The 26,279-nt window shown below is 56.7% G+C and overlaps 1 protein-coding gene across 1 annotated transcript; it reads right to left on the bottom strand.

Moving 5' to 3' along the window:
* Positions 1–1,171: 1,171 nt before the first annotated feature.
* Positions 1,172–25,319, bottom strand: LOC120407307. Its single transcript, XM_039542815.1, has 11 exons — positions 25,124–25,319; positions 22,753–23,261; positions 22,186–22,283; positions 21,704–21,826; positions 21,135–21,214; positions 20,588–20,693; positions 20,068–20,121; positions 15,925–16,077; positions 15,004–15,063; positions 13,009–13,176; positions 1,172–1,192 (listed from the first exon to the last, which is right to left on the bottom strand). Exons 2-11 carry the CDS (start codon positions 23,258–23,260, stop codon positions 1,172–1,174), a joined length of 1,371 nt encoding a protein of 456 aa, XP_039398749.1. The 5' UTR covers position 23,261; positions 25,124–25,319.
* Between the last annotated feature and the right edge of the window lie 960 nt (positions 25,320–26,279).

Raw genomic sequence — 26,279 nt, 5'->3', positions numbered from 1 at the left:
TCGGGCGCCCCTCAACGACCACGGGCACGGTGATCTTGGCCGCTTGCCAACGCCGGGCACGGCCTTCCCATGAGTAAACCTGGCCAAAGGTACACTCCAGTCCTGGGCAGTCCCGCTGTAAATGGCCATACTCTCCACAGGAGAAACAGGGCCCCAGGTCTGCTCGTCCCGTCCGTGACCGGGTCCCGGGGTTACCTCCAGGCGGGTTCCGGTAGTCCCCTCTCGCTGCGGGAACCGGGGTCCGAGCGGGTCTCCCGGAGGACGTGGCGGTACGGGTCCGGGCCTCCGCTCCACGGGAGGAAACTCGTACGTCTGTGAGGGTGGGTGCACCCTTCTTTTCTGGGTTGGGGTGCTCCGTCCGGGGCGGGGCGGTCCGGCCAGCCGAGCCCAGCGGGGTTTCAGCCGCGAGGAAGTCCTCCATTAATGTAACGGCCGCGGCCACTGTCGCCGGCCTATGGCGGAGGACCCAGGCTCTTCCTCGCGGCGGGAGTACATGGGCGAACTGTTCCAATACTACCTGCTCCATCAGCTCCTCTGATGTCCGGCGTTCGGGCTGTAGCCACTCTTTGCAGGTCTCTCGAAGCTCCTGGGCCACTATCCGAGGTCGGGCCCCTGGAGGATACGCCAGGCTTCTAAACCGCTGTCGGTAGGTCTCTGGACTCACATCCAGGGCGTCTAGGATAGCGGCTTTCACCTGGCTGTAGTCCTGGGCTGCCTCCACAGACAAGCCTCGATAGACCGTCTGAGCAGTCCCCGTTAAGTATGGGGCCAGGATGGTGGCCCATTGGTCCTGGGCCCAGCCCGCGACGATGGCCACCCGGCTCAATGTGACGAGAAAGGCTTTGGGGTCGTCGCCGGGCCACATCTTCGTCAGCCGAATTGGGGGGCTGGGCCGCAGGGCCCCTGCAGCATCTCCTGGCTGGGGTTCCCCTGGTCGAGTCAGCACCGCTGCGAGCTGCTGGACACATTGCCGCTGGAAGTCCTGGTGCTGGGTAACCAGGTCTTGAATGAGCTGCCATTGTTGCGAACCTAGCTGCTCGACGAGCTGCTGCTGCTGTTGCGACTGGGCTGCCTGTTGTCGCTCCTGGCTCTCCGTCATGAGGGCAGGAGCTGGGACAGATCCATCTCTCTGGCGGGAGGCCTCTCTCCCGCGGCCCCCTTTTCACCAGCGTCAAGAGCTCGCGCCCACATCCTGGGCGAGAGGTCCTCAGAGAAGGCACCACGTGTAAGAGTCCGGTGTGGGGGCTCGGCCCTCTCGGGTGTGGCCGGGAGCCAGGCCGCGTCACTACACGGCCTAAATCAGCAGTTCAGTCTCCGAAGGTCCAAGGGCTCAGACCCTCAGGCAGGGCTGAGCAGAAATAAACAGTCAACGAAGCCCAAGCCCTCAGTCAGGGTGGGGCAGCAAACAGCAGTTCTAGGCTCAGACCCTCAGGCAGGGGCTGAGCACCCAGAGTCAGTAAAGCCCTAGCCCTAGTCAGGGCGGGGCAATAAGCAGTAGTTCAAGGGGCTCAGCTCCTTAAGCAGGAGCTGAGCAAATAACAATAGTTCAGGGCTCAGATCTTTAAGCAGGAGCTGAGCAAACAATAGTTCAGGGCTCAGATCTTTAAGCAGGAGCTGAGCAAACAACAATAGTTCAGGGCTCAGATCTTTAAGCAGGAGCTGAGCAGCAATAATAGTTCAGGGCTCAGGTCCTTAAGCAGGAGCTGAGCAGCAATAATAGTTCAGGGCTCAGGTCCTTAAGCAGGAGCTGAGCAGCAATAATAGTTCAGGGCTCAGGTCCTTAAGCAGGAGCTGAGCAGCAATAATAGTTCAGGGCTCAGGTCCTTAAAGCAGGAGCTGAGCAGCAACAACAATAGTTCAGGGCTCAGGTCCTTAAAGCAGGAGCTGAGCAGCAACAACAATAGTTCAGGGCTCAGGTCCTTCAAGCAGGAGCTGAGCAAACAACAATAGTTCAGGGCTCAGGTCCTTAAAGCAGGAGCTGAGCAGCAACAACAATAGTTCAGGGCTCAGGTCCTTAAGCAGGAGCTGAGCAAACAACAATAGTTCAGGGCTCAGGTCCTTAAAGCAGGAGCTGAGCAGCAACAACAATTGTTCAGGGCTCAGGTCCTTAAGCAGGAGCTGAGCAGCAATAATAGTTCAGGGCTCAGGTCCTTAAAGCAGGAGCTGAGCAGCAACAATAGGTGAGTCCAGACTTCTGGATCTGAGCTCCGATGTGAGGGGGAGACTGCCACCCGTGAGGCGGTGGATGGGGGGACACAGGCCCACCCACTCCACTGTGTCCCAGCCCGGGGCCCTAACAGCAGCAGTTAGTCTGCTGCTGTGTCGGTGGGGTCCTGACCGCAACACACCGACATCGGCTCGAAATCTGCAGTAGCCAGACTGGGGTCAGCTACCCCCGGGCTACTTCCCATCTCCCCCTCCATGGGTACCTGCTCATCGCAGGTGTCCGCAGCGGGGTCCCATACCATGGGCTCCTCGTCGTGCTGAGGGCTGGCTAGGTCGGGCTGCTCCTCAGGACACGGGTCGGGGGGACGCTCGGGCAGCTCCTCGGGGTAACGGGCTCGGGGCAGGCTCGGCCAGTTCTCCTCAGGGTACCGGGCTCGGGGCAGGCTCGGCCAGTTCTCCTCAGGGTACCGGGCTCGGGGAAGGCTCGGCCAGTCTTCTTCAGGGTACGGGGCTTGGGGCAGGCTCGGTCCAGCAAGAGCTCGGTCAGGAGCGTCTGTCCTCTCCGGCCACCGGGGCTTTTATACTTCCTGTCCCGCCCCTTGACTTCCGGGGGGCGGGGACAGGGGCAGTGGCTCCGCCCACTGTGGCAGCTGTTCTGGCTCCTCCCTCTCGGGTGCGGCCGGGAGCCAGGCCGCCTCACTACAGGGCCGTACTGTCGCAAGAGGTGGGAGGAGAAGAACTCCCCATTTTGGACCTGAGCCACAAGCTGTTCCCCAGAGAGACCCGGTATTCCACCACAGAGCGGGAGGCCCTGGGAGTGAAATGGGCATTCGTGGTGCTGAGGTACTGTGATGTTCGTCCATCGTTGTCGATGAAGACCTCAACAACTCATTCGTTCGATGACCGGACTCTGTGAGTCCGGAGATGACTGATCAGTCCGATTTGGGCGTGGAACGTCTTGCCACACGTTGGACAGACATGCGATGGCACTGTCGATGATGTGAGGGCAGCTCTGGACTCGCGCAGCTCACGCTTTCTTTCAGACTCAGCAGTACGCCTCGCCTCAGAGGTATTACTGCCTGTGTGAATGAGGCTGCGCCATGCTGGACGGTTCAGTGCGAGGGTTTCCCATGTGGCGGTGTTGATCTCGAGGGAGTTCAGAGAGGTCTTCAGCGTGTCCTTGAACCGCTTCTTTTGTCCTCCATGGGAGCGCTTTCCCTGGTGAGTTCTCCGTAGAAGAGCTGTTTAGAAATGCGCTCCTCTGACATTCTCACGACATGTCCGTCCCATCTGGTCTGGGCTCTCATCAGCAGTGTGTGAACTGATGGCAGACTGGCTCTGGTAAGGACTTCAGTATCGGGCACTTTGTCCTGCCATCTGATTTTTAGAAGCTTTCGCAGACAGGAAATGTGGAAGTGATTGAGCCTTCGTGCATGACTCTGATAGACAGTCCACGTCTCGCAGGCCTACAGCAGAGTTGGAAGCACCACTGCTCGGTAGACCATCAGCTTCATTGGTAGGCTGATCCCTCGACGTTCCCAGACGTTGGAGCGCAATCGGCCAAATGCAGAGCTGGCTTTAGCAATTCTGCCGTTTACTTCATCATCGACTGACACTGCTTGGGAAAGGTACTGCCCAGGTATGTGAAGTGCTCCACTGCCTGGAGTCTCTGTCCATTTACAGTGATGGACGGTTCTGAGTGCGGAGCGTGGGAGCTGGCTGGTGCATGACCTCAGTCTTCTTGATGTTAACGGTGAGACCGAAGTTGTTACATGCAGATGAAAACTTGTCCATATTGGCTTTCATTTGTGGCTCTGTACTAGCATTCAGAGCACAATCATCGGCAAAGAGAAAGTCTCGAAGTACAGTTTCCTTCACCTTGGTAATGGCACGCAGTCGCCTCGGATTGAATAGTTTCCTGTCAGTTCTGTATTTCAGGCCTACTCCTTCAGTGCAGTATTGAAAGGCATCAGTCAGAGTGGCAGAGAATATCATGCTGAACAAAGTGGGTGCTAAAACACACCCTTGCTTGATGCCGTTGGTGACTGGGAAGGCCTCAGATGTTTCACTGTCATCCAGGACACGAGCCATCATACCGTGATGAAATTGACGTACCATTGGTATGAATCTGTCTGGACAGCTGAATTTCGACATGATCCTCCACAGGCCCTGGCGACTGACAGAGTCGAATGCTTTCGTGAGGTCCACAAAAGTTGTGTAGAGTTCACAATTCTGTTCTTGACATTTCTCCTGTAGCTGACACGCAGCGAAGATCATGTCAATAGTCCCACGTCCCTTGCGGAAGCCGCACTGTGATTCTGGCAGTAAGCCCTGTTCCAGGTGAGTGATCAATCGGTTCAACAGAACCCGTGCAAAAATTTTCCATGCTGTAGAGAGCAGCGAGATTCCATGGTGATTGTTGCATACCTGGCGATTGCCCTTCCTCTTATAGAGGTGCACCATGGACACATCTCTAAATTCCTGTGGAATGGATCCCTGCTTCCAGAAGGACTGAAACAGCTCAGTGACTTTCCGTAGCAGCACGGGTCCACTGACTTTGTACACCTCTGCTGGTATGGCATCTGACCCTGGGGCTTTGCCACTTGACAGCTGGTTGATGGCTTCCTTCACTTCATCCTCTTTTGGTGAAGCATTCATGGAGTCATGGACTGCAACCTGGGGCATCTTGTCAATGGCCTCATCACTGATGACTGAGGGGCAGTTGAGAACTGCTTCAAAATGTTCAGCCCATTTCTGGAGAATCTGCATCTTCTCTGTAAGGAGCACAGTGCCATCAGAGCTCAGGAGGGGAAAGCTCCCAGAAGACTGTGGACCATAGACTCTCCCTCACTTTAATCCAATTCACGCGCAAGTCTCGACATCATAACATATCAAGTCCTGTGGTGATGGGCAAGCGACGAAGCAGCAGGTGTGGATACACTGGGAGCTGTTGCCGCGGACCTGCACACAGGCGGCTCAGGTATAATGGTCGTTCCTCACTGACCGAAGCAGCAGTGGAGCGCGGCATCTTCTTGAGCAACTGAGCAGCCCTATTCAGGACTGCACTGCTCACTTGGCTAGAAAAGGTGCCCTAAACATTGCCTGCTTCACCTTACCCTGGCCAGCATACCGCAGCTGGTGGGGATCCCATCAAAGCGGTTGAACAAAAACAAAACTTAGAGTGACACCGATCCCCATTGGCACATGGACTGTGGGCACGCTACTGGACATCACTGCAGACAGACCGGAGAGAAGAACAGCACTTGTCACCAGAGAGCTCGCACGCTACAACATTGACATTGCAGCCCTTAGCGAAACTCGCCTTGCTAATGAAGGACAGCTGTCCGAGTCAGGCAGAGGCTATACATTCTTCTGGAGTGGCCGCAGCAGTGATGAGCGTCGCGAATCTGGAGTTGGCTTTGCCATCAAGAATCATCTTGTTCGGAAACTTGCCAGTTCCCCCAAGGGTGTGAATGACCGACTCATGAGAATGCAGCTTCCGCTTCAAAAAGGAAAACAAGCTACTTTGATCAGCACATACACTCCCACAATGACCAACCCAGAGAATGTGAAGGATAAATTCTACAAAGAACTAGGTGCTGTGTTATCATCAGTGCACCGCAGAGACAAGCTGATCCTGCTTGGCGATTTTAACGCAAGAGTCGGATGCGATGCCGCAGCCTGGGAAGGAGTCATCGGGAAACACGGAGTGGGAAAGTGTAACAGCAATGGCCTGTTACTGCTGAAAACTTGTGCAGCACATGACTTTCTGATCACCGATACGGTCTTCCGCCTCCGTACCCGCAACAGGACTTGGTGGATGCATCCCCGTTCCAAGCACTGGCATCTGATCGACTATGTCGTCATCAGGAGAAGGGACAGACAAGATGTCAGGGTTACAAAAGCTATGTGTGGCGGTGACTGTTGGACGGATCACAGGCTCATAGTATCCAAAATGAAGCTCCGTATCATGCCGAAGAGACGACCACAAGGCTGTAAGGCTCTCAAAAGGATCAATGTGTCGAAGCTGAAGAATAGCCGCATCGCTGAAAATCTAGCGGAAGACCTAGAGAATGAGCTTGCTGATCTTCGTATTGAGGATGACGCTGAGAAAGACTGGGAGCCATTCCGCAACACTGTCCATACAGCTGCATCGAAGGTATTGGGGCCCTCCACACGCAGGCCGCAAGGCTGGTTTGACGAAAATGATGCAGAAATCCAGGTCCTACTTGCTGAGAAGCATCGCCTGCATCGTGCACATCAGAACGACCCATCCTCAGCGGCAAAGAAGACGGCCTTTATCAACGCTCGCAGAACAGTACAGCACCGACTGCACAAAATGCGGGACTTGTGGCTGAGCGCCAAAGCAGATGAAATACAGGCATATGCGGACAGGAATGACTATAAGCAGTTCTATGAAGCCCTCCTTCTCCTTGGTAATAGAACACGCACCCCTCAGGTGGATTAACAGCATGAAGGACTCAAACACACGGATCATGTGGTGGTACATGTCCCTCCAACCCTATTCCTTCCGAGTGTTACACCGGCCAGGAAAGGCTCATGCGGATGCAGATTTCTTTTCCCAAGTTGTGGGGCGGTAGGGGGAAGGGGAGGAGACGACTAAGGGTCAGCCGGCCCAGGCGACTGTCTTAAGGGGGAGGGTGTGTGACGGGGCAGAGTGGACCCACACTGGTATAGCAGGGGTTAACCCTTCCTCCCTGGCAGAGGAAGCCCCGCCCCGGAAGCTCTGCTGGGCATGCTCCAACTGGAGCTCAGATATAAAAGCCTGCACATCAGCTCAGTCTGGGCTGACCGCCAGAGCGGAAGGACACACGCTGTTAGCTCCTGCAGAGAGAGGGGCTGCGAGCCACGATCCGGGCGTCAGCCCTGCCGAGGCACCACCGGAGACCCTGATGGAGGACGACCCAGGGGCGGAACAGACCGGAGGACCCCTCGCTGCAGAAGCACTGCCATTCCCAGGGGAAAGTAGAGATAAACGGTGTTAAAGCTGTATTAGCACTCGGCGTGTTGCGGGCAGATCCCTGCCGAGCGAGTGGCAAGTAGAGCTTGCTGCTATCAGGGCCCTGGCAGGGCTCAGAGGAGAGGTGGGCCCGAGTCCAACCGTGGAGGGTTATGTGGACTCTGGCGCGCTACCCGCCTGAAAGGGGATTATATCAGGCCCGCACAACTCGTAGCGGCGAGGCCACATTCCTCCAAAGAAAACAGCCGAGGGCGAAACCTCCCGGCCCGCAGAAACACCCGCCCCAGGGCCGCCCAGCCCTGTGAAACAAACCCTCCTTCCCCAGCGCCGCCCCACCAAAACTGCTGTGGGCCAAAAGGAAGGTTGGGGGAGGTGATACTTTATTTTAAATCAACCAGGGTCTCCCAGCTGAAGAGGTGGCTGGGAGCCCTCAGGGTCAAATTAAAGGGCCCAGGGCTCCGGTGGCTGGGGGAACCTGGCAGGGTCAGCTCTAGGTGTTTTGCTGCCCCAAGCAAAAAAAAAACTTGGCTGGCGCCCGGCCCCGCCCTGGGCTCCCCCCTGTACCCTCCTTCTGCCCCAATCCTGGGCTCTCCCCCCACTGACCCACACCCCCGGCCCCAGCGCTGGGCTTCCCCCTTTCCTCCCCACCAGTGCCCTCCCTCCACCCTGCTGCTGCCCCAGCCCTGGGCTCCCCCCACCAGTGCCTCCCCCCCACACACCTCCTGCCTCCCCAGCCCTGGGTCACTAGTAACGCTCCCAGGGCAGGTCATTCAGCAGGAATTTTGGATGTGCACAAAACACAGACAGGATTGGTTCCCATATGGTTACAGAGCTGCAGTAAAGTGGAACAATTTTCAGCTTGTGTGATTGGAGGATATCTGGATGCATATTATAAGACTGTCCTCCATAAATGAGGAAAAGTTGAGGTGCCTTTATTATTCTTTTGTTCCACTCTTTCTTTCTATGGGGAATTTGCCTATGCAATATCACTGTCTTCCTTAAACAAACAAAAAGGCAATGGCTGCTGAAAATAGCAATTCCAGTCCTAATAAGCATTTCTTGCTCAATTTTATCCTGCTTTTTCTACAGCAAGTTACAGTGGATCAGTATATTTGATTTGGGAGAAATGAAGTAACAGCTGCCCAAACTGAGCTTGAGCACTCCTGAATCCTGAGGTGTTCAAGTCTGGAAGGCAGGTACTGGGGTGGGGGGGGGCTGTGGGCTCCACGGGGGAGTATGGCAGCAATGTGTCTGGAGCTGCATGGAGCCAGACACACTGGTCTGAGTGGCACAGTAAGTGGGCTGGAGGTTGGAGAAGGGGTAGGGAGTTCCAGGGGGCAGTCAAGGGACAGGGAGCTGTGGGGGCTGGATGGGGCAGAGGTTCAGGTGGGAAGTCAGGGACAGGCAGCAGTAGGATAGGCATGGGAGTCCCAGGGGTTTATCAGGGGACAGGTAGGGGTGGGGTCCTGGGGAACGTTGGGGGAGTCTCCGGCGGGGGCAGTTGGGGACAAGGAGAAGGGAGGCTTAGATAGGGGCTGGGGTCCCAAGGGGCAGTTGGAGCAGGGGTCTGGGGAGGAGCAATTGGGGACAAGGAGCCGGGGGTTGGAGATAGGGGTGGGGTCCGGGGGCAGGTAGGGGAAGGAGTCCCAGGAGAGTGGTATCAGGTGACAAGGACCAGTGGTGTTAGATAGGGGGTGGGGGTTCTGGGGGTCAGGTGGGGAGGGTGCAAACAGCGGTCGCGTGCCGGGATTCAAACCACTCTGGGCTGCTGGCAGCCGCGGGGAGCCCTGAGCCCTTTAAATCCCAGCCGCAGCCGGGAATCTGTGGGCAGCCCAGAGCCCTCTGACTCCCGACTCTGGCTGAGATTTAAAGGGCTCTGCGCTCCCTGCGGCTGCGGGCAGCCCAGAACCCTCTGATTTCCGGCCGCGGCTGGGATTTAAAGGGCTCTGGGCTCCCCGTCGCTGTGGGTAGCCCAGAGCCGTCTGACTCCTTGCCGCGGCTGGGATTTAAAGGGCTCTGGGCTCCCCGAAGCTGCGGGCAACCTAGAGCTTTTTGATTCACCGCCACGGCTGGGATTTAAAGGGCTCTGGGCTCCCCGTGGCTTCCGGCAGCCCAGAGCCTTTTGATTCCTGGCTGCGGCTGGGATTTAAAGGGCTCTGGGCTCCCCGTCACTGTGGGCAGCCCAGAGCCGTCTGACTCCTTGCCGCGGCTGGGATTTAAAGGGCTCTGGGCTCCCCGCCGCTGTGGGCAACCCAGAGCCTTTTGATTCCTGGCCGCGGCTGGGATTTAAAGGGCTCTGGGCTCTCCGCAGCTGCCGGCAGCCCAGAGCCCTCTGACTCCCAGCCGCGGCTGAGATTCAAAGGGCTCCCCGCGGTTGCCGGCAGCCCAGAGCTCTCTGCTTCCTGGCCGCAGCCGGGATTCAAAGGGCTCTGGGCTGCCCACACAGCTCCGTGTGCGGGGGATTTAGAATCCCCTCGTGGGCCGCACAGTGAGGCTCCGCGGGCCTTATGTTGTGCAGGCCTGGATTATATGAACGTTGGCCGCAAGGCTGTTCTACCCTGCTGCAAAGAGGGATTATATGGACTTTGTCCACTAGGCCATGCTACCCCACCCTCAAGTCCTCAAATAATGGTTTCAAGACTTTTAGGTGCAGAGACTCCTCCAGCAAGTGAACCAGGACCTGTACTGCAGAGGAAGGTGAAAAGCCCAGCTATGGCGATCAGCTAAACCCTGAGCATGTGGGCAAGACTCACCTCGACCCAAGAAGAGCAGGCCTGGGCAGAGCAGGTCTGTACCAGGGAAAGGAGAGTGCTTTCCCCTGGGCGGCACAGCCTGGGGCTTAGCCAAATTGATTACAGAATGAGTCCTACCTCCGAGGGACCATGTATTGGCCCCGAAAGAACCAGACTGCAGCGGCGATAAAGCCTAGCTGGGCTATGCACTGGAATGAGAACTAGGTAGGAAGTTGAAAGCAGCAAGGAAAGCCTAGAAGGAACTTGAGAAGAGAGGTAGGATGTGCCCAGGAAACCTGCAGCAAAGAGAAAGAGCAGACCTAGCTGTTGAGCACAGAGCCCTGGGCTGCTACCAGGTTCAGGATGGGACCGGGTTCCTCTACTGACCCCAAAGAAGGGGGCATAAATGCACCCAGAGAGGTTACCAAGCCCAGCAAGGGGGCTGCAGGCTGAGCCAGAACCCCAGTGAGAGGAGAAGAACTTTTTTCTCTGGGAAGACCTTTTTGGACTTTTACTGTGTCACAAACTGAGCCACAGAAGTGGTGACTAAAAGTAGTGAGCTGGCCAGAGGGCCGAATTACCAGGCAGAGAGACTGCCATGGTGCTGGAGTGACCGTCGATGGAGGACCAGAGGCACCTAACAATGAGTAGATTCATTGATTATTGGCATCGTCAGCAGAAATGAATTCCTCCCGTCATCTGCGATGGCTCATGGAAGTCTTGGATACTGAAGGAAGGTCCATCCCCACAAGTGGGAATCCCATTTGAGTTCCAGGGACTGGTTAAGCAGGCAAAGCAGGGCTCGGGGTTTCTCCAGCAGCTCCTAGAAACTCCCCAGAAGCAGAAGGAAGTGCAGGCAGAGCTGCAGATGCAGCTGGTAATCTTGAAGGAGCAGCAGCAAGACCTGTCAGAGATCCTACAAAGGGAAATGAACCTGCTACGCCCATGGACAAACAGAGCAGCCTCGGATCTAGTGGCCAGTGAACTCAGTGGCTGTGGCTGTGGCTCCTCGGATTTGAGGGTCTGAACACAATTTGGTCTTTTGCTTCTGCTCTTCCAGTATCCTGACCCAGCTGACTCTCGACTCCTGTCTTCTGAGTGTAGACTCTGCCTCTGAGCACTAGGTCTGGCTGCTCATGACCCGGCCATGACACTGACTTTTCTACAATTCCTCCAATGCCCTTTTCTGCTCTCCAGCTCTGCTCTCCCAGCAAGACACACCAATCCCCTGGCTCCCAAAGTCCTAGTTGCTGCTATTCAAGGGCTCAGAGATGGTGCTTGTATTGCCCCCTCCCGCACCACAGCTGCTTTTCCTATGAGAATCTCCCTAGCGCAGAGGAGAAATCCGCTCTTCTCTTAGAATCAGTCCTGGCAGCAATTCAGGAAGTCATAGAAGGGACGGTCTGCTAAGCTCCCTCTGCAATGCCACTGTCAGAGACCATTACTGGTGGGTGCCAAGTGAGTGCAGGCAGCTCCTTGAGAGACTCCTAGGCGCAGGGTAGTCGTGTTTCACGGTGACCTCTGAAAGCCATGCAAAGAGTGCAGCATTGAAGAGACTCTCCTGCGGTAACAAAGGGTTTCTGTTCTCCTACATAGTCAGCCAGTGAGGCCAGTTTGCAGCATGTGGAAGAGCTGTTTGGTGCCTTGTTGGAGGATTCACCATATAGCTGGCAGCAGCTTCAGATCCTGGAGTCCCTATGATATGGTTACCATGCATCCGGATTTTCCAAGACATGTCCAGCCTTTTGGTTTTAAATAGCTGTCGGGGAGGAATTTGTAAAAATCTAAAGGTCCGTGATTTCCTCCCAATGCCGGGCCACCCAGAGGGGAGCAAGTGGGGCAATTTGCCCCAGGCCCTGGGCCTGTTTCCCTCACAAGAGTTTTTGGGGCCTCTGGAGAAGGGTCTGTCACTCACCGGGGCCCCAGAAAACTCTCACGGGCCGTGCCCCGGAGCTTCTTCTGCTCTGGCTCTTCAGCGGCAATTCAGCGGTGGGGGTCTTCCGCTCCGGTCCCGCTGCCAAAGACCCGGACCCCTGAATCCTCTGGGGCCCCACCCAATGCAGAGTGTGACTCAGCTGAAACGGCGGCCAGGCCCGATTGAGCCACTCACATCCGGGCCTCCAGTAGTGAGAGCCCCTCCCCTGGTCTCCCCCTGCCCTGGCCTCCCTCTCCCCCCTGCAGCCAAAGTCCATTTAATCCTCCTTTGCAGGTGGGGTAGCGCAGCCTAGCGAGCAGAGTCTATAAAATCCCCCCTTGCAGGTGGGGGAGCATGGCCTAGTGGCCAGAGTCCATATAATCCCCCAGTACACATGGGGTAGCACGGCCTAACAGCCAGAGTCCATATAATCCTTCACAGTTCAGGGTGGGGGTAGGTGGACTCAGGCCCACCTCTCCACAGAGCCCTAAGCCAGGGCCTGGTAGCGGCAAGCTCTACTTGCCGCTTGCTCAGCAGGGATCCGACTGCAACACGCCTAGTAGTAATACAGCATTAACACTGTTTATCTCTACTTTCCCCTGGGAATGGCAGTGCTTCTGCGGCGAGGGGTCCTCCGGTCTGTTCCTCCCCTGGGTCATCCTCCGTCAGAGTCTCCAGTGGAGCTTCGACAGGGCTGACGCCCAGATCCTGGCTCAGCCCCTCTCTGCAGGAGCTAACAGCGTGTGTCCTTCCCCTCTGGCGGTCAGCCCAGACTGAGCTGATGTGCAGGCTTTTATATCTGAGCTCCAGTTGGAGCATGCCCAGCAGAGCTTCCGGGGCGGGGCTTCCTCTGCCAGGGAGGAAGGGTTAACCCCTGCTATGCCAGTGCGGGGCCGCTCTGCCCCATCACACACTCTCCCCCTTAGACAGTCCCCTGGGCAGCCTGACCCTTGGTCGTCTTCTCCCCTTCCCCCTACCCCTCCGACCACCCCATCTCGGAAAGAAATCTGCATCCGCATGAGCCTTTACCCGCCGGTGTAACACACGAAAGGCATAGGGTTGGAGGGGCCTGTACCACCACATGATCCGTGTGTGAGTCCTTCATGCTGTTAATCCACCTGAGGGTGCGTGGTCTGTTACCAAGGAGAAGGGTTCCTATTAGATAGAACAGCTTGTGGCTCAGATACCAAAGACCGTATTTTCCCTCGGCCCACCGTATAGCCCGGGTAGATCAGTTCTTTCTGGCCCAGGTGACATTTGGTTCGGTTTGCGGTGAGTCCTGCTCTGCCCAGCGCCCGCAGCTGGAGCTGTTCCTTCCAGTTGGCACTGTAGATGATGATGTCCGTCAGTGTCTCCTGCAGCAAGCCGACCCGTTTGAAGATCTGCAAGAGTTCATTGGCGATAACTGGAGCCGTGGCAGACCATAGTGGTACCACCTCTGGATACCGTGTGGCATAGTCAACCACAACCTGATATACTTATGGCGGAGCTACTCTTCTCCAAAGGCCCCACTAAGTCCAAGCCCATCCGTTCAAAGGGTGTCCTCCTGCTCACCCACAAGGGGCCCCCAGGCGGTCCTGCCCCAGCCCGCCCCCCCGGTTCCTTGACGCCCGCCCCCCGGACCCCTGACCCATCCACCCCCCTTCCCTGTCCCCTGACTGCCCCCTTGCCATCCCATCCAACCCCTCCTCTCATTCCTGATGGCCCCCCAGGACCCCTGCCCCATCCAACCACCCCTTCTCTCTGTCCCGACTGCCCCCCATCGTCTCATCTAACCCCTGCTCCTTCCTGACTGCCCCCCTGGAAACCTTGCTCCCATTCGATCCCCCTGTTCCCTGCCCTCTGACCCCCCCCACCCCTATCCACCCCACAACCCACCGAACTCCCTGCCCTCTTCCAACCCCCTCCTGCTTCCTGCCCCCTTACCACACTGCCTGGGGCGGGGCCGGGCCAGGTCCGCTTGGCCAGGACCGGGACTGGTGCAGTGGGGCCCGACTCCACAGGCTGGGCCGAGCCAGGCCGGAGCTGGTCAGTCAGGACCAGGACCGGCGCCGCAGGCCCCACTCCCTGGGCTGGGCCGGGCAGGAGCCGCTCATCCGGGACCAGCACTGGCGCCACGGGGCTGAGCCGGGCCGGAGCCACTGGGGCCAGAGCCGGGGGTGCTTGGCCGGGACTGGGCTGGGCCGCTCGGCCGGCGCCAGTCCAGGGCCAGGGGAAGCCGCTCAGATGGAGCCAGACAGGGCCGCGCTGTGCCTCCCTGGAGCTGTACTCGCACCCCCCAGCCCCAGCCTACCTGCCTGCTGCTTGTTTCAGGCTTCCAGCGAACATCTGATTCGCGGGAAGCAGGGGAGGGGGAGGAGAAGGAGGGCGGAGCGTTCAGGGAGGAGGGGGAGGTGAGCTGGGGCGGGAGGGACGGCTGCCCAAGCTTTTGTTAAATGGAAAAGCTTTTTCAGAACCGGTTGTCCTGGAACAGCTGGTTCTAAAAGGGTTTCTAAATTTAACAACCAGTTCCTGCGAACCGGCTCCAGCTCACCACTGCCATCTGCCCAAAGCAGTCAATGGCTCTTACCTCCACGAGGGAGCGGGGTCTCCCTCTCAGCCTCTCTGAGAACTTGCACTGCTTGGTTTCCTAGGACAAGGTGACCTGTCCCCACTGCTCCCTGAGGTGGCCCATCTGGGAGGCTGTCACACACCCCAGGGCCTAGCAGACAGGTGGGGAGGAGGTTCCCGTTCATGTCACCCTCTGAGAGCCCACAGAAGGGCCAAAGGAAGAATTAAGGGCAAGAGGTGAAGCAGGCCCTGAGCCTCTGTCCCATCCTCACCTCCTCAAATGTGGAGCTTCCTGAGCTTCAGTTGGGCAGACGGAAAATGTAGCTCTGGCACAAAGGTGCTTCTGCGCCATCTGGGGCAGGGAGAGCTCTGCCTGGGAGCCCGGGGAATGGGATGGGGGTGAGAGCAAGGAAGAGGGGAGGGTATGGGAGTGAGGGGAAGAGCTCATGCCCCAGGTGAAGGACGTTTGGGGTCAGAGGAAGGACCCTGCTCCACAGAGAGGGAGAGAGTTTCTGTCAGTGACAGGGGCCTCCATTTCCCCTTCCACTAGCCCCCATTTCCAGGAGACAGAGCAGTACCTGCAGCAGGGAGCGGGAGTTGCTGAGGGGGGACCTTTAAGGGCATCAGGTGAGGCTCAGCCCTTGCAGCACCTCAGGCACCTGGTGCAGCTGCCGGATGCTGCGGAGCTGACCCATCACCTTGGCGGTGGTGTCCTCCAGCTGCAGGGAGGAGAACATTTCAGAGACTGAGACACTGCCCAGGAATCAGGGAGGATTAAGGGCACCTGGAACCAGCACCATTTCCACCCAGCAGCTGCTCATGTCTGAGTGGTGGATTCACCCTCCTGATCCTCAGGATGGAGGCTTCTTGTCCTCTCTAGTGACCTCCAGTGCCAGCCCCCCTCCTTTAGGGTTAGCTCCTGCCGCCTCCCCCTCAGTGCCCCTGACAGCTGTTCCACCTCCAACCCACCTGGGGACACCGCTCAAGTTGGTAGAACCCTCTCCTCCACCCCTGCCTCCATCCCCACCCAGGTAGGGCAGGAGGGATTCTGACAGCAGTGAAGTGGCCTGCGGGAGGTTGAGACCTTTCCCCAAGTCACCCCAGTGACAAATGCTGAAGCCAGAGGATGGCAGCCCTGGTGAACGGGGCAGGTCAGCAGCCCCTGCTGGCTGAATCCTCCCATTCTCTCTAGAGCGGGTCCAGCCCTGCCAGCAGCAGGACAAGCTTCCCCCACCCATGTGCCTCAGAACTGCCTGGCCGGTCGCCATCACCCATCAGTCCTTGGCCTCCCAGGCTGCCAGTGATGGGAGCAACTCTGGGTGGTGGCTGGGGTGACATGGACACTAGGCCATGGGGAAATAGGTGCAGCTCTGTGGGGCAGGAAAGGTTCACACAGGGCACTTAGGGGACTCTCCTGCCCTTCCCAGGAGTGAGAGCAGAGCATCACATCCTAAGAACACAAGTCCATGAAGTCCACAAGTCCCCACTAGGCTCCTTGCTCCCAGGCCAGCAAATGGTGATAGGATGGGAATGAGGCCTGGGCCCTGCTCCAATCTCCTGAGTCGAATGCAGCTGCTTACCGTGTACCCCAGCAGTTGCTCGGCTTCCCCCAGGATGGCGTACGTGAGGAGAAGCCCAGCCTGGCTAATGCACAGCAGGGGGTTGTAGATCGCTGGCACGGCTGTCTTGAGGAAGCATTTCCTCTGCCCCGCAGAGAAGAATTTTCCAAAGACCTAAAACCAACAGGACAGGAGGCTGTAGCAGATTGCCCAGAGCCAGCCTCCAAGCCCTGGAGATAGAATGGCCTCAGTGTCCGGTGCCCCAAAGGAAGGGTAAGAGAGCTGCTGTAGCCAAGGCCGTTCATTCCCCAGGAGGCTTTCAGGGTCCCATGGCTCAGGGAAGCCCCTTTATGAAAAGATGGCAGATGCTTAGGGACCAAAGCCTCCAGTGGCTCTTTCTGGAGGGCAATTGATCGCAGGGGCCATGATGGGCTGGAAATAGATCTCTAATGTGGGTGAGCAGGGCCCACTCTGCTGTGCAGCGCACCGAGATGATAGGGGACCCTGTATTGCTTCCAGCAGAGAGATCTCCTGCACTTCAGTGGCTAGAGGAGTGTGCGTGGGGGGGGGGGAAAGGGGTTGGAGCTGACAGACCAAAGGTCTATTGCCCCCAAATTAGTGATTTCTCTAGTAGCTGGGTATGGCCTCGGCAGCTCCTTGGTTTCTGCCAAAGGGAATCCAATCTGCAACCTGACCAGGATAAGGAGACTCATGTCCCAGTCCCCATCACAGACACTCCTAGGAAACTTTTCTTCTGCTGCAGCAATTCAGCTTGTGAGAGGCAGGACAAGCTCACAGAGTCTCTCTCACGTGGCGTCTATAGGGCAGCATTCTGTAGATGCACTTGGAGATCCAGGAGCCATTCCAAGGCCTCCTCTGTGATGTTGTGGAAATCACCCATTTCACCTTTGACTCCAATCTGGGGGCACTGGGTTATGGTGTGTTCCAAGGTTTGGATGTTCTCAGCACAGGTGTGAGACAGGGGGCCGGGAGGTCTTTGATTTTCTACTTGTGCAGCAAGTAGTCGCAACTTGGGTCAGTGACAATGTGCTTCTTTGGCACAGTGGCTGAGGTCCAGATACTCTGCCATTCCCTGGCCGGGACTGGAGACATGAGGAGGCGCATGTGGTGCATATTGGCTCTGGAGCTCACTGTGTTCCCTCCCCAGTTCTCGGCTTGGGGCATTCTGCTTCCTGACTGGCAATGGACTTGGGCAAACCCCACCTCCTTTCTCTGCTTCTACAGGGTGCAGGGAAGTAAACAAGGGTCTGCTCAAGCACTAGTGACTGACGGACCCAGTGCTCTTCTCTCAGACACTTGGGGATCAGCCAAGGGGACAAGGAGCAGAGAGACACCCAGAGCCATAATCCTCTATTAACTCACCCACCCGGGGATTCGCCTTATGCCACGTAGCAACGGCTCCATGGAAGACACTCAAATCACAGCAACTAGCGAGGTTCCAATGTGGGACCTTTAGCACCAGCCTGTCCCACTGGGTGCTGGGTGAGGAACTCTGAGCTGGAAATAAGGAGTGGGCTCTTGTCCTGTCTCCAGGAGGCATCCACTGCAGGGACCCCAGCCAGCCCCACTCCCTGAGCTGTGTCCTACCCTGCCACAGTGTCCTTACCTCCCCCACCCTGGCTGTGTTTTTATAGCCCAGGAGCCTGCTGTCCTGGTACCAGTTGTGGCACCACAGATCCTCCACCTCGTGTATGCTCAGCCCTGGAAGAGAGAGAGAGAGAGAGAGACACTTTGATCATTCTGGTTGCAGTTTCTGTGTCCTTCCAATCCCATTGGTGGCTGCCCAGTGGAGTGGAGAAGAACAGAGGTGGAGAGAGACTTGTTCTCCAGCTGGGGTCAGGCTGAAGGAAATTGTCTGGGGTCCCATTATCCACCTGTGGTCCCTTTCAGTCCCCTGATGGGTTCCGTGTCCCAGTGGGTTCCTTACCCCTCTGTTCGAGCAGCAGTTGGTACAGCCGGTAAGTCCCCTCCCTGGCCTGCCGGCTGATGTCCTGGTCTGGGTAACTCACAAACAGAGCCAGCTGGGCCACGTGCTGACCCAGCCTAGGGAACTCTGCTGAGATCTAATGGAAGGGAGAGGAGACTCCATCAGCATTTTCCTGTCAGCTCCCTGTCCCCCCTGGGCCAGAAGGCTCCTTCTGCAGGAGATGCTCGGGGAGAGGAGCCTGAGACAGACCCTTCATTTGCTCTGCTGCCAAGGGAGCCAGGAGCTGCTTTGGGATGCCAAGCAGGGGCTGGAACATGGTCCCTGTCAAGGTTCCTTCCCACTCTGAACTCTAGGGTACAGATGTGGGGACCTGCATGAGAACCTCTAAGCTTAATTACCAGCTTAGATCTGGTTTTTCTGCCACCACCCAAAGCATTTAAGAGTTATTTGGGAAACTCTGTCGACCTCCCCCCTAGAATATCTCCCTCCCAAATACTAGAACCCTTCCCTGGGTAGCCTTGAGAGACTCCTCCACCAATTTCCTGGTGAACACTGATCCAAACCCTTGGATCTTAAAACAAGGAAAAATCAATCAGGTTCTTAAAAAGAAGGCTTTTCATTAAAGAAAGAAAGGTAAAAATCATCTCTGTAAAATCAGGATGGAAAATAACTTTACAGGGTCATCAGATTCAAGGAGCCCAGAGGAACCCCCTCTAGCCTTAGGTTCAAAGTTGCAGCAAACAGAGGTAAATCCTCTTAGCAAAAGGAACATTTACAAGTTGAGAAAACAAAGAGAAACCTAACACGCCTTGCCTGGCTGGTACTTACAAGTTTGAAATATGAGAGACTGGTTCAGAAAGATTTGGAGAGCCTGGATTGATGGCTGGTCCCTCTTAGTCCCAAGAGCGAACAACCCCCAACACAAAGAGCGCACAAACAAAAGCCTCCCCCTCCCACCAAGATTTGAAAGTATCCTGTCCCCTTATTGGTCCTTTGGGTCAGGTGTCAGCCAGGTTACCTGAGCTTCTTCACCCTTTACAGGTAAAAGGATTTTGGTGTCTCTGGCCAGGAGGGATTGGATAGTATTGTACACAGGAGGGCTGTTCCCTTCCCTTTATAGTTATGACAATCCCCTTCAAGGCCCAGGGACGACACTTGACCAGGACAAGAAGAACTTGACTCAAGCCTATCTCATTCCCTGCTCTGACTCTGCCTCCCCAAGAGGAACACTGCGAACCCACAGCCCCTGCAGCAGCAGATCCTACAGCCCGGTGGAGCCAGCCCGCCTGCGCCTGGAGTCAGGAAGCTGGGGTCAGAGGTCACTTACGTCAAACTCGGGGAGGGTGACTGCAAATCTCAGCAGGGCCGTGCTGCTCTTAATGGCCCTGGCTCTCTCCTGGGGCACCCTGGACACGATCCAGCGGTTGACATGCTGTGGGGAAAGGAGGCAGGTCAGGATGAATGGGCAGGTGGTGCTTTGCAAATGAGCCCCACCCCCCGCCCCAGCCTCAGTTGCCCGAGACATTATGCGCAGAGTGAATAGCTGAGTCATTTATCACAGAGCTTTAGAAGGATTCTCCCCCGGGACACAGCTTGTATCCTGCAGGTCACAACTTGTCAGGGTCTCTCTAGATTGGTCCCATCCTCCCAGAGCTCCTGATTCCTGAAGAGTTCACCAGAAAGGAGACTGAATCCTCGCCCTTCCCTGCCACTAAAATCCTTGGTGGGATGTAAGGAGTCACTGAGAGCACAATCCCCCCAGGAATTTCAGAGCATATCAGAGAGAAGGGCTGATTCCCTGGGTTCCTCCTGTTTCTCTAGGAAGGAGCGTGTGCCTCTTCTCTGAGAACCATCTCTGGAAACTCGTGGGGTGTGTGTGTTGGGGGGGCGGGGGAAGGGGGGGTTTCAGACTCTCACTCCCCAAGACAACCAGGGGCCCTGTGATTAGTGTTCAACAGAAGCAGGCAGAGCTCTGGCTTGATGTCCCAGCTCCTTCCTCTGTCCCTCAAGAAAGCAGGACCTGACACTGCATTGCACTGACCTCCCCAGCCAAGGACGCCCCAATGGGGACCCAGCTAGGAGGACAGAATAGAAACTGGATCTGCCAGTCTCTCCTTACCAGCCCCCAAAGAGTTAAGGTAAAATTGGTTCCCACCCCTCCTTATGGGACTCACCTCCAAGATGAAGTGGAGCCTGCCTGCGTCTGGGGACTCTGCCAGCAGGTTCCCCAGCACAGCATCCAGGAGCTCTGGCATGACTTTGTGTAGAGCCTGCAAAGCATGGGTCAGAGTTAGGGAAACTGGGCCGACCCCTGCCACAGGATGGGAAGAGGGGTCTCTGGGAAGCACTGGTGAGACTCCCAAACACATCTCCTGGCCTCGCTCATTCATGTCCCACTGCAGGCAATTAGCAAGGATTGATGACACCTGGATCTTTGATCCATGAGCTTAGCAGGTCTCTGCAGACGGCCTTGTAGGCGGAAGAGTAGGATACAGCCAAGTTGCTATGGATGGAAGCTGGGCTGCTGGGCAAAACACGGCATATGGAAGAGAAAGAAAGAAAGAAAGAAAGAAAGAAAGAAAGAAAGAAAGAAAGAAAGAAGGCCGTAATCCTCTGGAGGGAAGTATCCAACCCTACAGCTTTTTCCATCTCTGCCTAACCCACCCCTAAATCGGGAGCTCCAGCGAATCAAGGGATGCCGGACAAGGACCACTCTGGAAGAGGCGGAGGATGTACCTGGATGTCGGTGGCGTCCGTCTCCGTGCCCAGGGTGAAGACCGAGCCAAGGGCAGCTTGCAAGAGGCGGGACTCTAGCTCAGGCTCAAGGGCTGGTTTCATGGTGCTGGCAAGAGAGGAGCTGGTATTAGACTGCGCAGTGCGGGGGTGGGACTGTCGCCAACACGGACACGAAACCACAGGGCTACAGGCACAGGCTGGCGAGAATGGAAACTGAGGCACTGAGCTAGGGAATGACAAGGCCGAGGCGTCACAGACAGACAGTGGCAGGGCAGGAATAGCGCCTGGTCCCTGGAGCCTGCTGCCCCTCCTGTATCTGAGCCGGGGTGAGCCCCTCCCAAGGCCCCTGCAATTTTTGTGGGGTGAATTGAAGAGCTCTGCCAGGACAGAGTGACCCGTCCCGCCCCACCTGCTCTGCCAGTGGAGCCACTCCTGGGAGGTGAGCTACGTGGGAGTGGGAGGACAGTCTCCCAGCCTGGGGCCTGAGCAGCACTGGGGTTAGGGAGCCAGCGGGGGCAGGTGAGGGGAAGAGGGGCTGTCTCGGTACCTGAGGTTGCCCACAGCAGCCAGGCAGCTGGAGAGGATCTCGCTGGGTGGAGAGTCTTTAGGAAGCTCCTCAATGAGCTCCTGTGAGGCCTTGAAGGAGACAAAGGAGCATGAGGTATTCGGGCCCTGCTGACACCTCCCCGTGAGGAGATGACACCGCCAGTGCCCCACATGGCCAGCAGGATCCCCCACTACCTCCCGCTCCTCCCATTTCTTCCTGCCCAGCAAACTGGGCCCCTTCCAGGATTCCTGCCCAGCTCAGTCCCAATCCCCTTCTTCCCTCCTCCCTGTCAAACCTGCCCCATTCAGCACCATCCCCACGACTGAGCTGGGACCATGTGATTCCTTGTCCCCCAGTCACAGCTGCCCTCCAGCCCCACAATTCCCCCACTGCCCAATCTCACAATTCTCCCTTCTCTTCTCCCCGCCTTCAGCCCCAGCAATCCCTGCCCTCTGCTGCCCCCCCCCCCCCCCCCCCCCCCCCCCCCCAAAGACCCGCCCAAACCCCGGCCAAACCACCTTCTCGGTCTCTCTCCCCCCTCCAGCTGCCGGATGACGGGTCTCACTCACCACAATCCTCTCCACCACAGCCGCCTTGCAGCAGTGCGGCTCCAGCGTGTCCTGCCCTCTGTCCTGTGCAGCAAGACACGCGGGGTAGATGGCCCGCAGGAACCTGAGCTGCTGCCCCTCATCCTGTACCCACCGGGAGTGGGGGATAGCGAGAGAGAACCTGTTAGCTAGGGACCTTCCTCCCCACCCACACCAGCTCCAGGGCTCAGGCCTCAGTGGGGGATTGTGGGGAGCCGCCTAGTGTCCAAATCCCCCACGACTCCTACACAAGCAGGACTGGGAACTGGGACAGTGCCTGTGGGGGGAGGAGACCTCGGCTGTTGTGGGACAAACACCCCCATCTTGGGGGTCCCACATCAAGGATGTACAAGGGCCCCATTAGGGGTGGTGGATCATCAAGGACAAGACCCTCGGCAGGGGGTGGGGATGCTGGGAAGGGACAGGACAATCTTGGTTCCAGCCCAGGTGGGGAACATTTGTACCTTGTCTCTGCCCTGGAGCTGCTCTCCGATGACCTTGAGAGCAGCTTCCTCTGTGGTCATCTCCAGCCATTCCTCCGCCGCTGACTCCGTGGGGGTCCCTGCACCCGGGAGAGAAGGGAACAGGGGGATGTCTGCTGCCCCTTGGGGGAAGGACAGGGGTGTGGTGGGGAGCGCAGGATTAAGGACCCCCCTTCCCACCTCAGGCACCCAGGGCAGATCGGGCCCCACACCTCCCTCTCAGGGCTGCCTTCAGCCCCCAACAGCTTCAGAAGCCCATAGCAGAGCCCCCCCCCCTCCACTGTCCAGGACTCCACGGGAGGTGCCGACTCCCCCAGCCCCGGAGCATCAAGGGACAAAGTGGCAGCAGCTCTTGATGCCCCCACCCCCAGCTCCCCTTGCTGCAGGGGCAGCTGTGTGACTGCTGCTGGTGTCAGTGGGGTTCACGTGGCTCAGGCCAGACACCTGGGCTGGGGACCGCCGCCCCGCCATATCCCTGGGAGAGTGTCTGGGCCCAGGGTGTTCACATCCCCGTCCTCACCCCTCCCTCAGCCCAGCCTGGCTCCTCACCTGGAACAAAGCAGCAGCGTCCAGAGGCGTCGCTGCTGCTGGAGCCCCAGGCACTGCTGCTGTCCCGTGCTGCGCTGATGGTGCTAGTGCTGGGATCTTCCACCTCCTGGTCTGAGGGGGCTGAAAGATCCTCAGAGTCCGGGCAAGGTGATGCCCCCTGCTGGGAATGAGGGCTGGGCTCCTGGGGCCGCTGCTGCCCACATAACAGGCCCCAGAGCCTCCCTGCCCGGCGCCCCTCCTGGGCTGGGTCCTGTCCGCAAATCCTGATCCTGAACCAGCTCCACCTGGGCTTGGTCGGGGTCTCTCCCAGGTCGGCGCCTGCGCCGGGAGCTGGCTTTGTTCTCCAGAAGGCTGGGAACTTCCGCCTTCTGGCCTGGATGGGAGCTGCTTCCCCGCCAGCGGGGACGGAGAGGTGGCTCTGCCCCTTGGGAAGATGGCCGCTCCTTCCCGAAGGCTCTGGGGGCACCTGCAGAGCCTTCCTCCTGAACCTCCGCAGGAGCTTGGCCATCCTGGAATCGAGCGGGGAACAGGTGTGAGTCTGGGGTCACTCCTGGGCCTTTTCGGTCCCTCCTCAGCCCTGCTCCAACCACAGCAGCCCCTTCTCCCCCCATAGGAGTGCAGGGAGTGCAAGCTACACACACTGGCAGGAGTTCATTGCATGATCTGCTCCCCCTCAACGTTCCCCCTCGTCATCCCTGCTGCTGCTGCAAGATCCAGGAAGTCTCATCCTTTTAGAGCAATGGGGTCAGTCCCAAAGACCATCGGTTACTCTGGACAAGCAGCTCCCTCCAGGATCCTGACATGCCAGCACTTTACACACCTTCCTGCAGCCTCCCAACCCCCATGGCCTGTAGCCATGGGACCCCGACCCTACTGATGGCAAACAGGCCTCAGCTACTGGCTCAGGGTCACACCGAGTGTCAGAGCCATGGATGGACCCCTTCCCTAACCACTGCTGCACACTCCCTCCCACAGCTGGCAATCGCAACCAGGCCCTAGTGTCCGCTCCCCCTGCCTTTGAGAGGGAGTGTCACTCCTGGCTCCATTGCTGCCTATTGATCTGTGGGACTGGGCTCTCTGGGCCTCACATCCCCGAATGGGCTTTAAAGAAGACAATGGTTAAAGTTTGGCCCCAACTCTTTCTTGTTTCTCTACACTTGCCATTTTAGCAAAGTTTAGAATTCTTGACGTTCAACACCTGGAAACATCCCTTTCTCCTTCGCAGACAGCTTGAGCATCCCTCCTCACCCAGGCTCACTGCTGCCAGGAGTTAGAGAATCCACCCTATTCCCCTTGGACCTACCCAAGGAGTCCCACAGCAAAGTGGGGACAGAGCCAGAAAGAGAAGCCAACAGTCCTGACTCCTGTTCTAACTAACAGACAACAACCCCCACAGAGGCAGGGAGAGAGCCCAGGAAATAATCACTCAATTAGGAATCTTTTCTGCACCCTCTCTAATTTTTTTAACATAATATTCAAAATGTGGACACAAGAACTGGATTCAACATTCCAGTTTCAGGCTCACCAATGCTGGATCACTTCCCTTTCCATACTCACTACTCTATCCAGCCAAGAATGGCTTTAACCTTTTTTACCACAGTTTCACATTGACAGATTATGGTGAGCAGCTCATCCACTATGGCCCCCAAATCCTTTTCAGAGTCACAGCTTTCCAGCGGACTGTCCCCCATTCTGTAGGGTGCTGCCTGACTCCTCTGTTACTGGCAGGCTGGGTTTGCATGTGGCTTTATTAAAAGCTAATGATTCAGTAAGTAGTTTAGAAGAACTAGCCCATTAGAGAGAGAATCATGAATTGCTCAAAGACAACGAATGGAGAAAAGCAGCAAGAGCAAACAAACACGTTTGGTTCTGGCTTATTTCCTTGATCTTAAAAGAGAGTAACAAGGACCTGAGTCTCCTCCCTCACAATAGCCCCATGCTCGGCCCAATCAGCATTGAGACTCTGAGACTCAGAAAGCGGAGAGGTCTCACCAGCTGTCGCAGGTCACCACCGGAGGGAGTCACGCTTAGAGCACTATTCCAGCCACATCTTTGGGAGGGCCTCCCGCAAGGAGAGTTGGAGCACAACCCCCCACCCCTGCCCCCCACTCCACATGCGCACACAGGTCCTGGTGGTGAAAGGAGAGCAGGGGGAAAGGACAAAGATGCAAGAGAAGAAGAGAAAGGAGGGAGAGACAGGAAAAGGGAACACCAAAAGGAGAAAGCCCAATGTCCCCAGTGATTCTAAGGGACAAAGTCCTAGGTCAGAAATAAAATGCTGCCCCACAATCTAGTGTTTTCCTTTCCTAAAAATCAGCCGGCACCTGATGGATCAGACTGAACAGGTTCCAAATCTTTCAGAGGCTCTTACCTTCTATATAGGGACGTCTGTTTTCTGGCAAAATCAATAATTGAAGTAGAGAAAACTCTGAAGAGGGTCCTCGTTACGCTCACGTAGGTAAAAGTGAATTATCTCGGTACTCAAGGAGAGACCTCGAGATGGAGACGCGCTGAAGCAAAGCCACAGGGATCTCCAAGGTTGCCCCTGTCGTGCACCCCTGTCCTGCCTGGATGATGTCAAGAGCTCTCTGTGAGATCATCGCCTCCCACCACCTTTGTCCAATAGGCTGAGGTCCTGCCAAAGGCCCTTGTGATGTCACTGCCACACCCACCCCTCCCCCGCAGTGCTGATGTCCTGCCCCTGTCCAGCCACATTGGATGTTTGTGCTGCTTCCCCTGGATCACCCCACTCAATGACTCTTCATTGTGGGGATGACACCGACTATACAGTAGAACACGAGACGCTCTTCCCCATGCTACGCTCAGTTGTTCATAAATTAGTAGACTTTATGGACAGAAGAGACAATTAGACCATGGAATCTGACACCCTGCATATCACTTGCTTTCTGTATAGCATAGTAGCTAGTTTTTGACTAAACACGTTCCAGAAAGGCATCTAGTCTTCATTAGAAGACCTCAAGAAATGGGAATTCCCACCACTTCCCTTTCTAGTTTATTCCTTTGGTGATTCATCCTCACTGTTGACTATTTGTGCCCTATTTCTAATATGAATTGGTCTCTTTTGAGTTTCCAGCCACTGGGACTTGTTATGCTTTTCTCTGCTAGATTAATGAGACCTTTAATATCAGCTATTTTCTCTCCATGAAGTCACTTCAACACTTCAATGACATCACCTCCTGATCTTTTTGATAATCTAAACATGCTGAGCTCTTTCACTAGTTCACTAGCAGGCATTTTCTCCAGCCCTCAAAACGTTTCATTGCTTTTTGCTGCCCCATCTCCAATATTTCAAAATCTTTTCAAAGCGGACGCCAAAACTGGATGCAGTATTCCAGGGTCAGTCTTACCGATGGTGCGTCACCTCCTGTGCTCCTCACTGCTCTTTTCATCCAGCCAATGATGGCGTTAGCCCTGGGCACCACAGCATCACACTGGGTGCTCCTGTTGAATGGCTTGCCCAGCATGGCCTCTCAATCCTCTTCACAGTTAGTGCTTTCCTGGATACA

The sequence above is a fragment of the Mauremys reevesii genome, linkage group 6, assembly GCF_016161935.1.
Source record: "Mauremys reevesii isolate NIE-2019 linkage group 6, ASM1616193v1, whole genome shotgun sequence".
Classification (NCBI taxonomy): Eukaryota; Metazoa; Chordata; order Testudines; family Geoemydidae; genus Mauremys; species Mauremys reevesii.
Note: the sequence above shows the minus strand (reverse complement) of the source record. Positions and strands in the feature narration are given on the sequence as shown.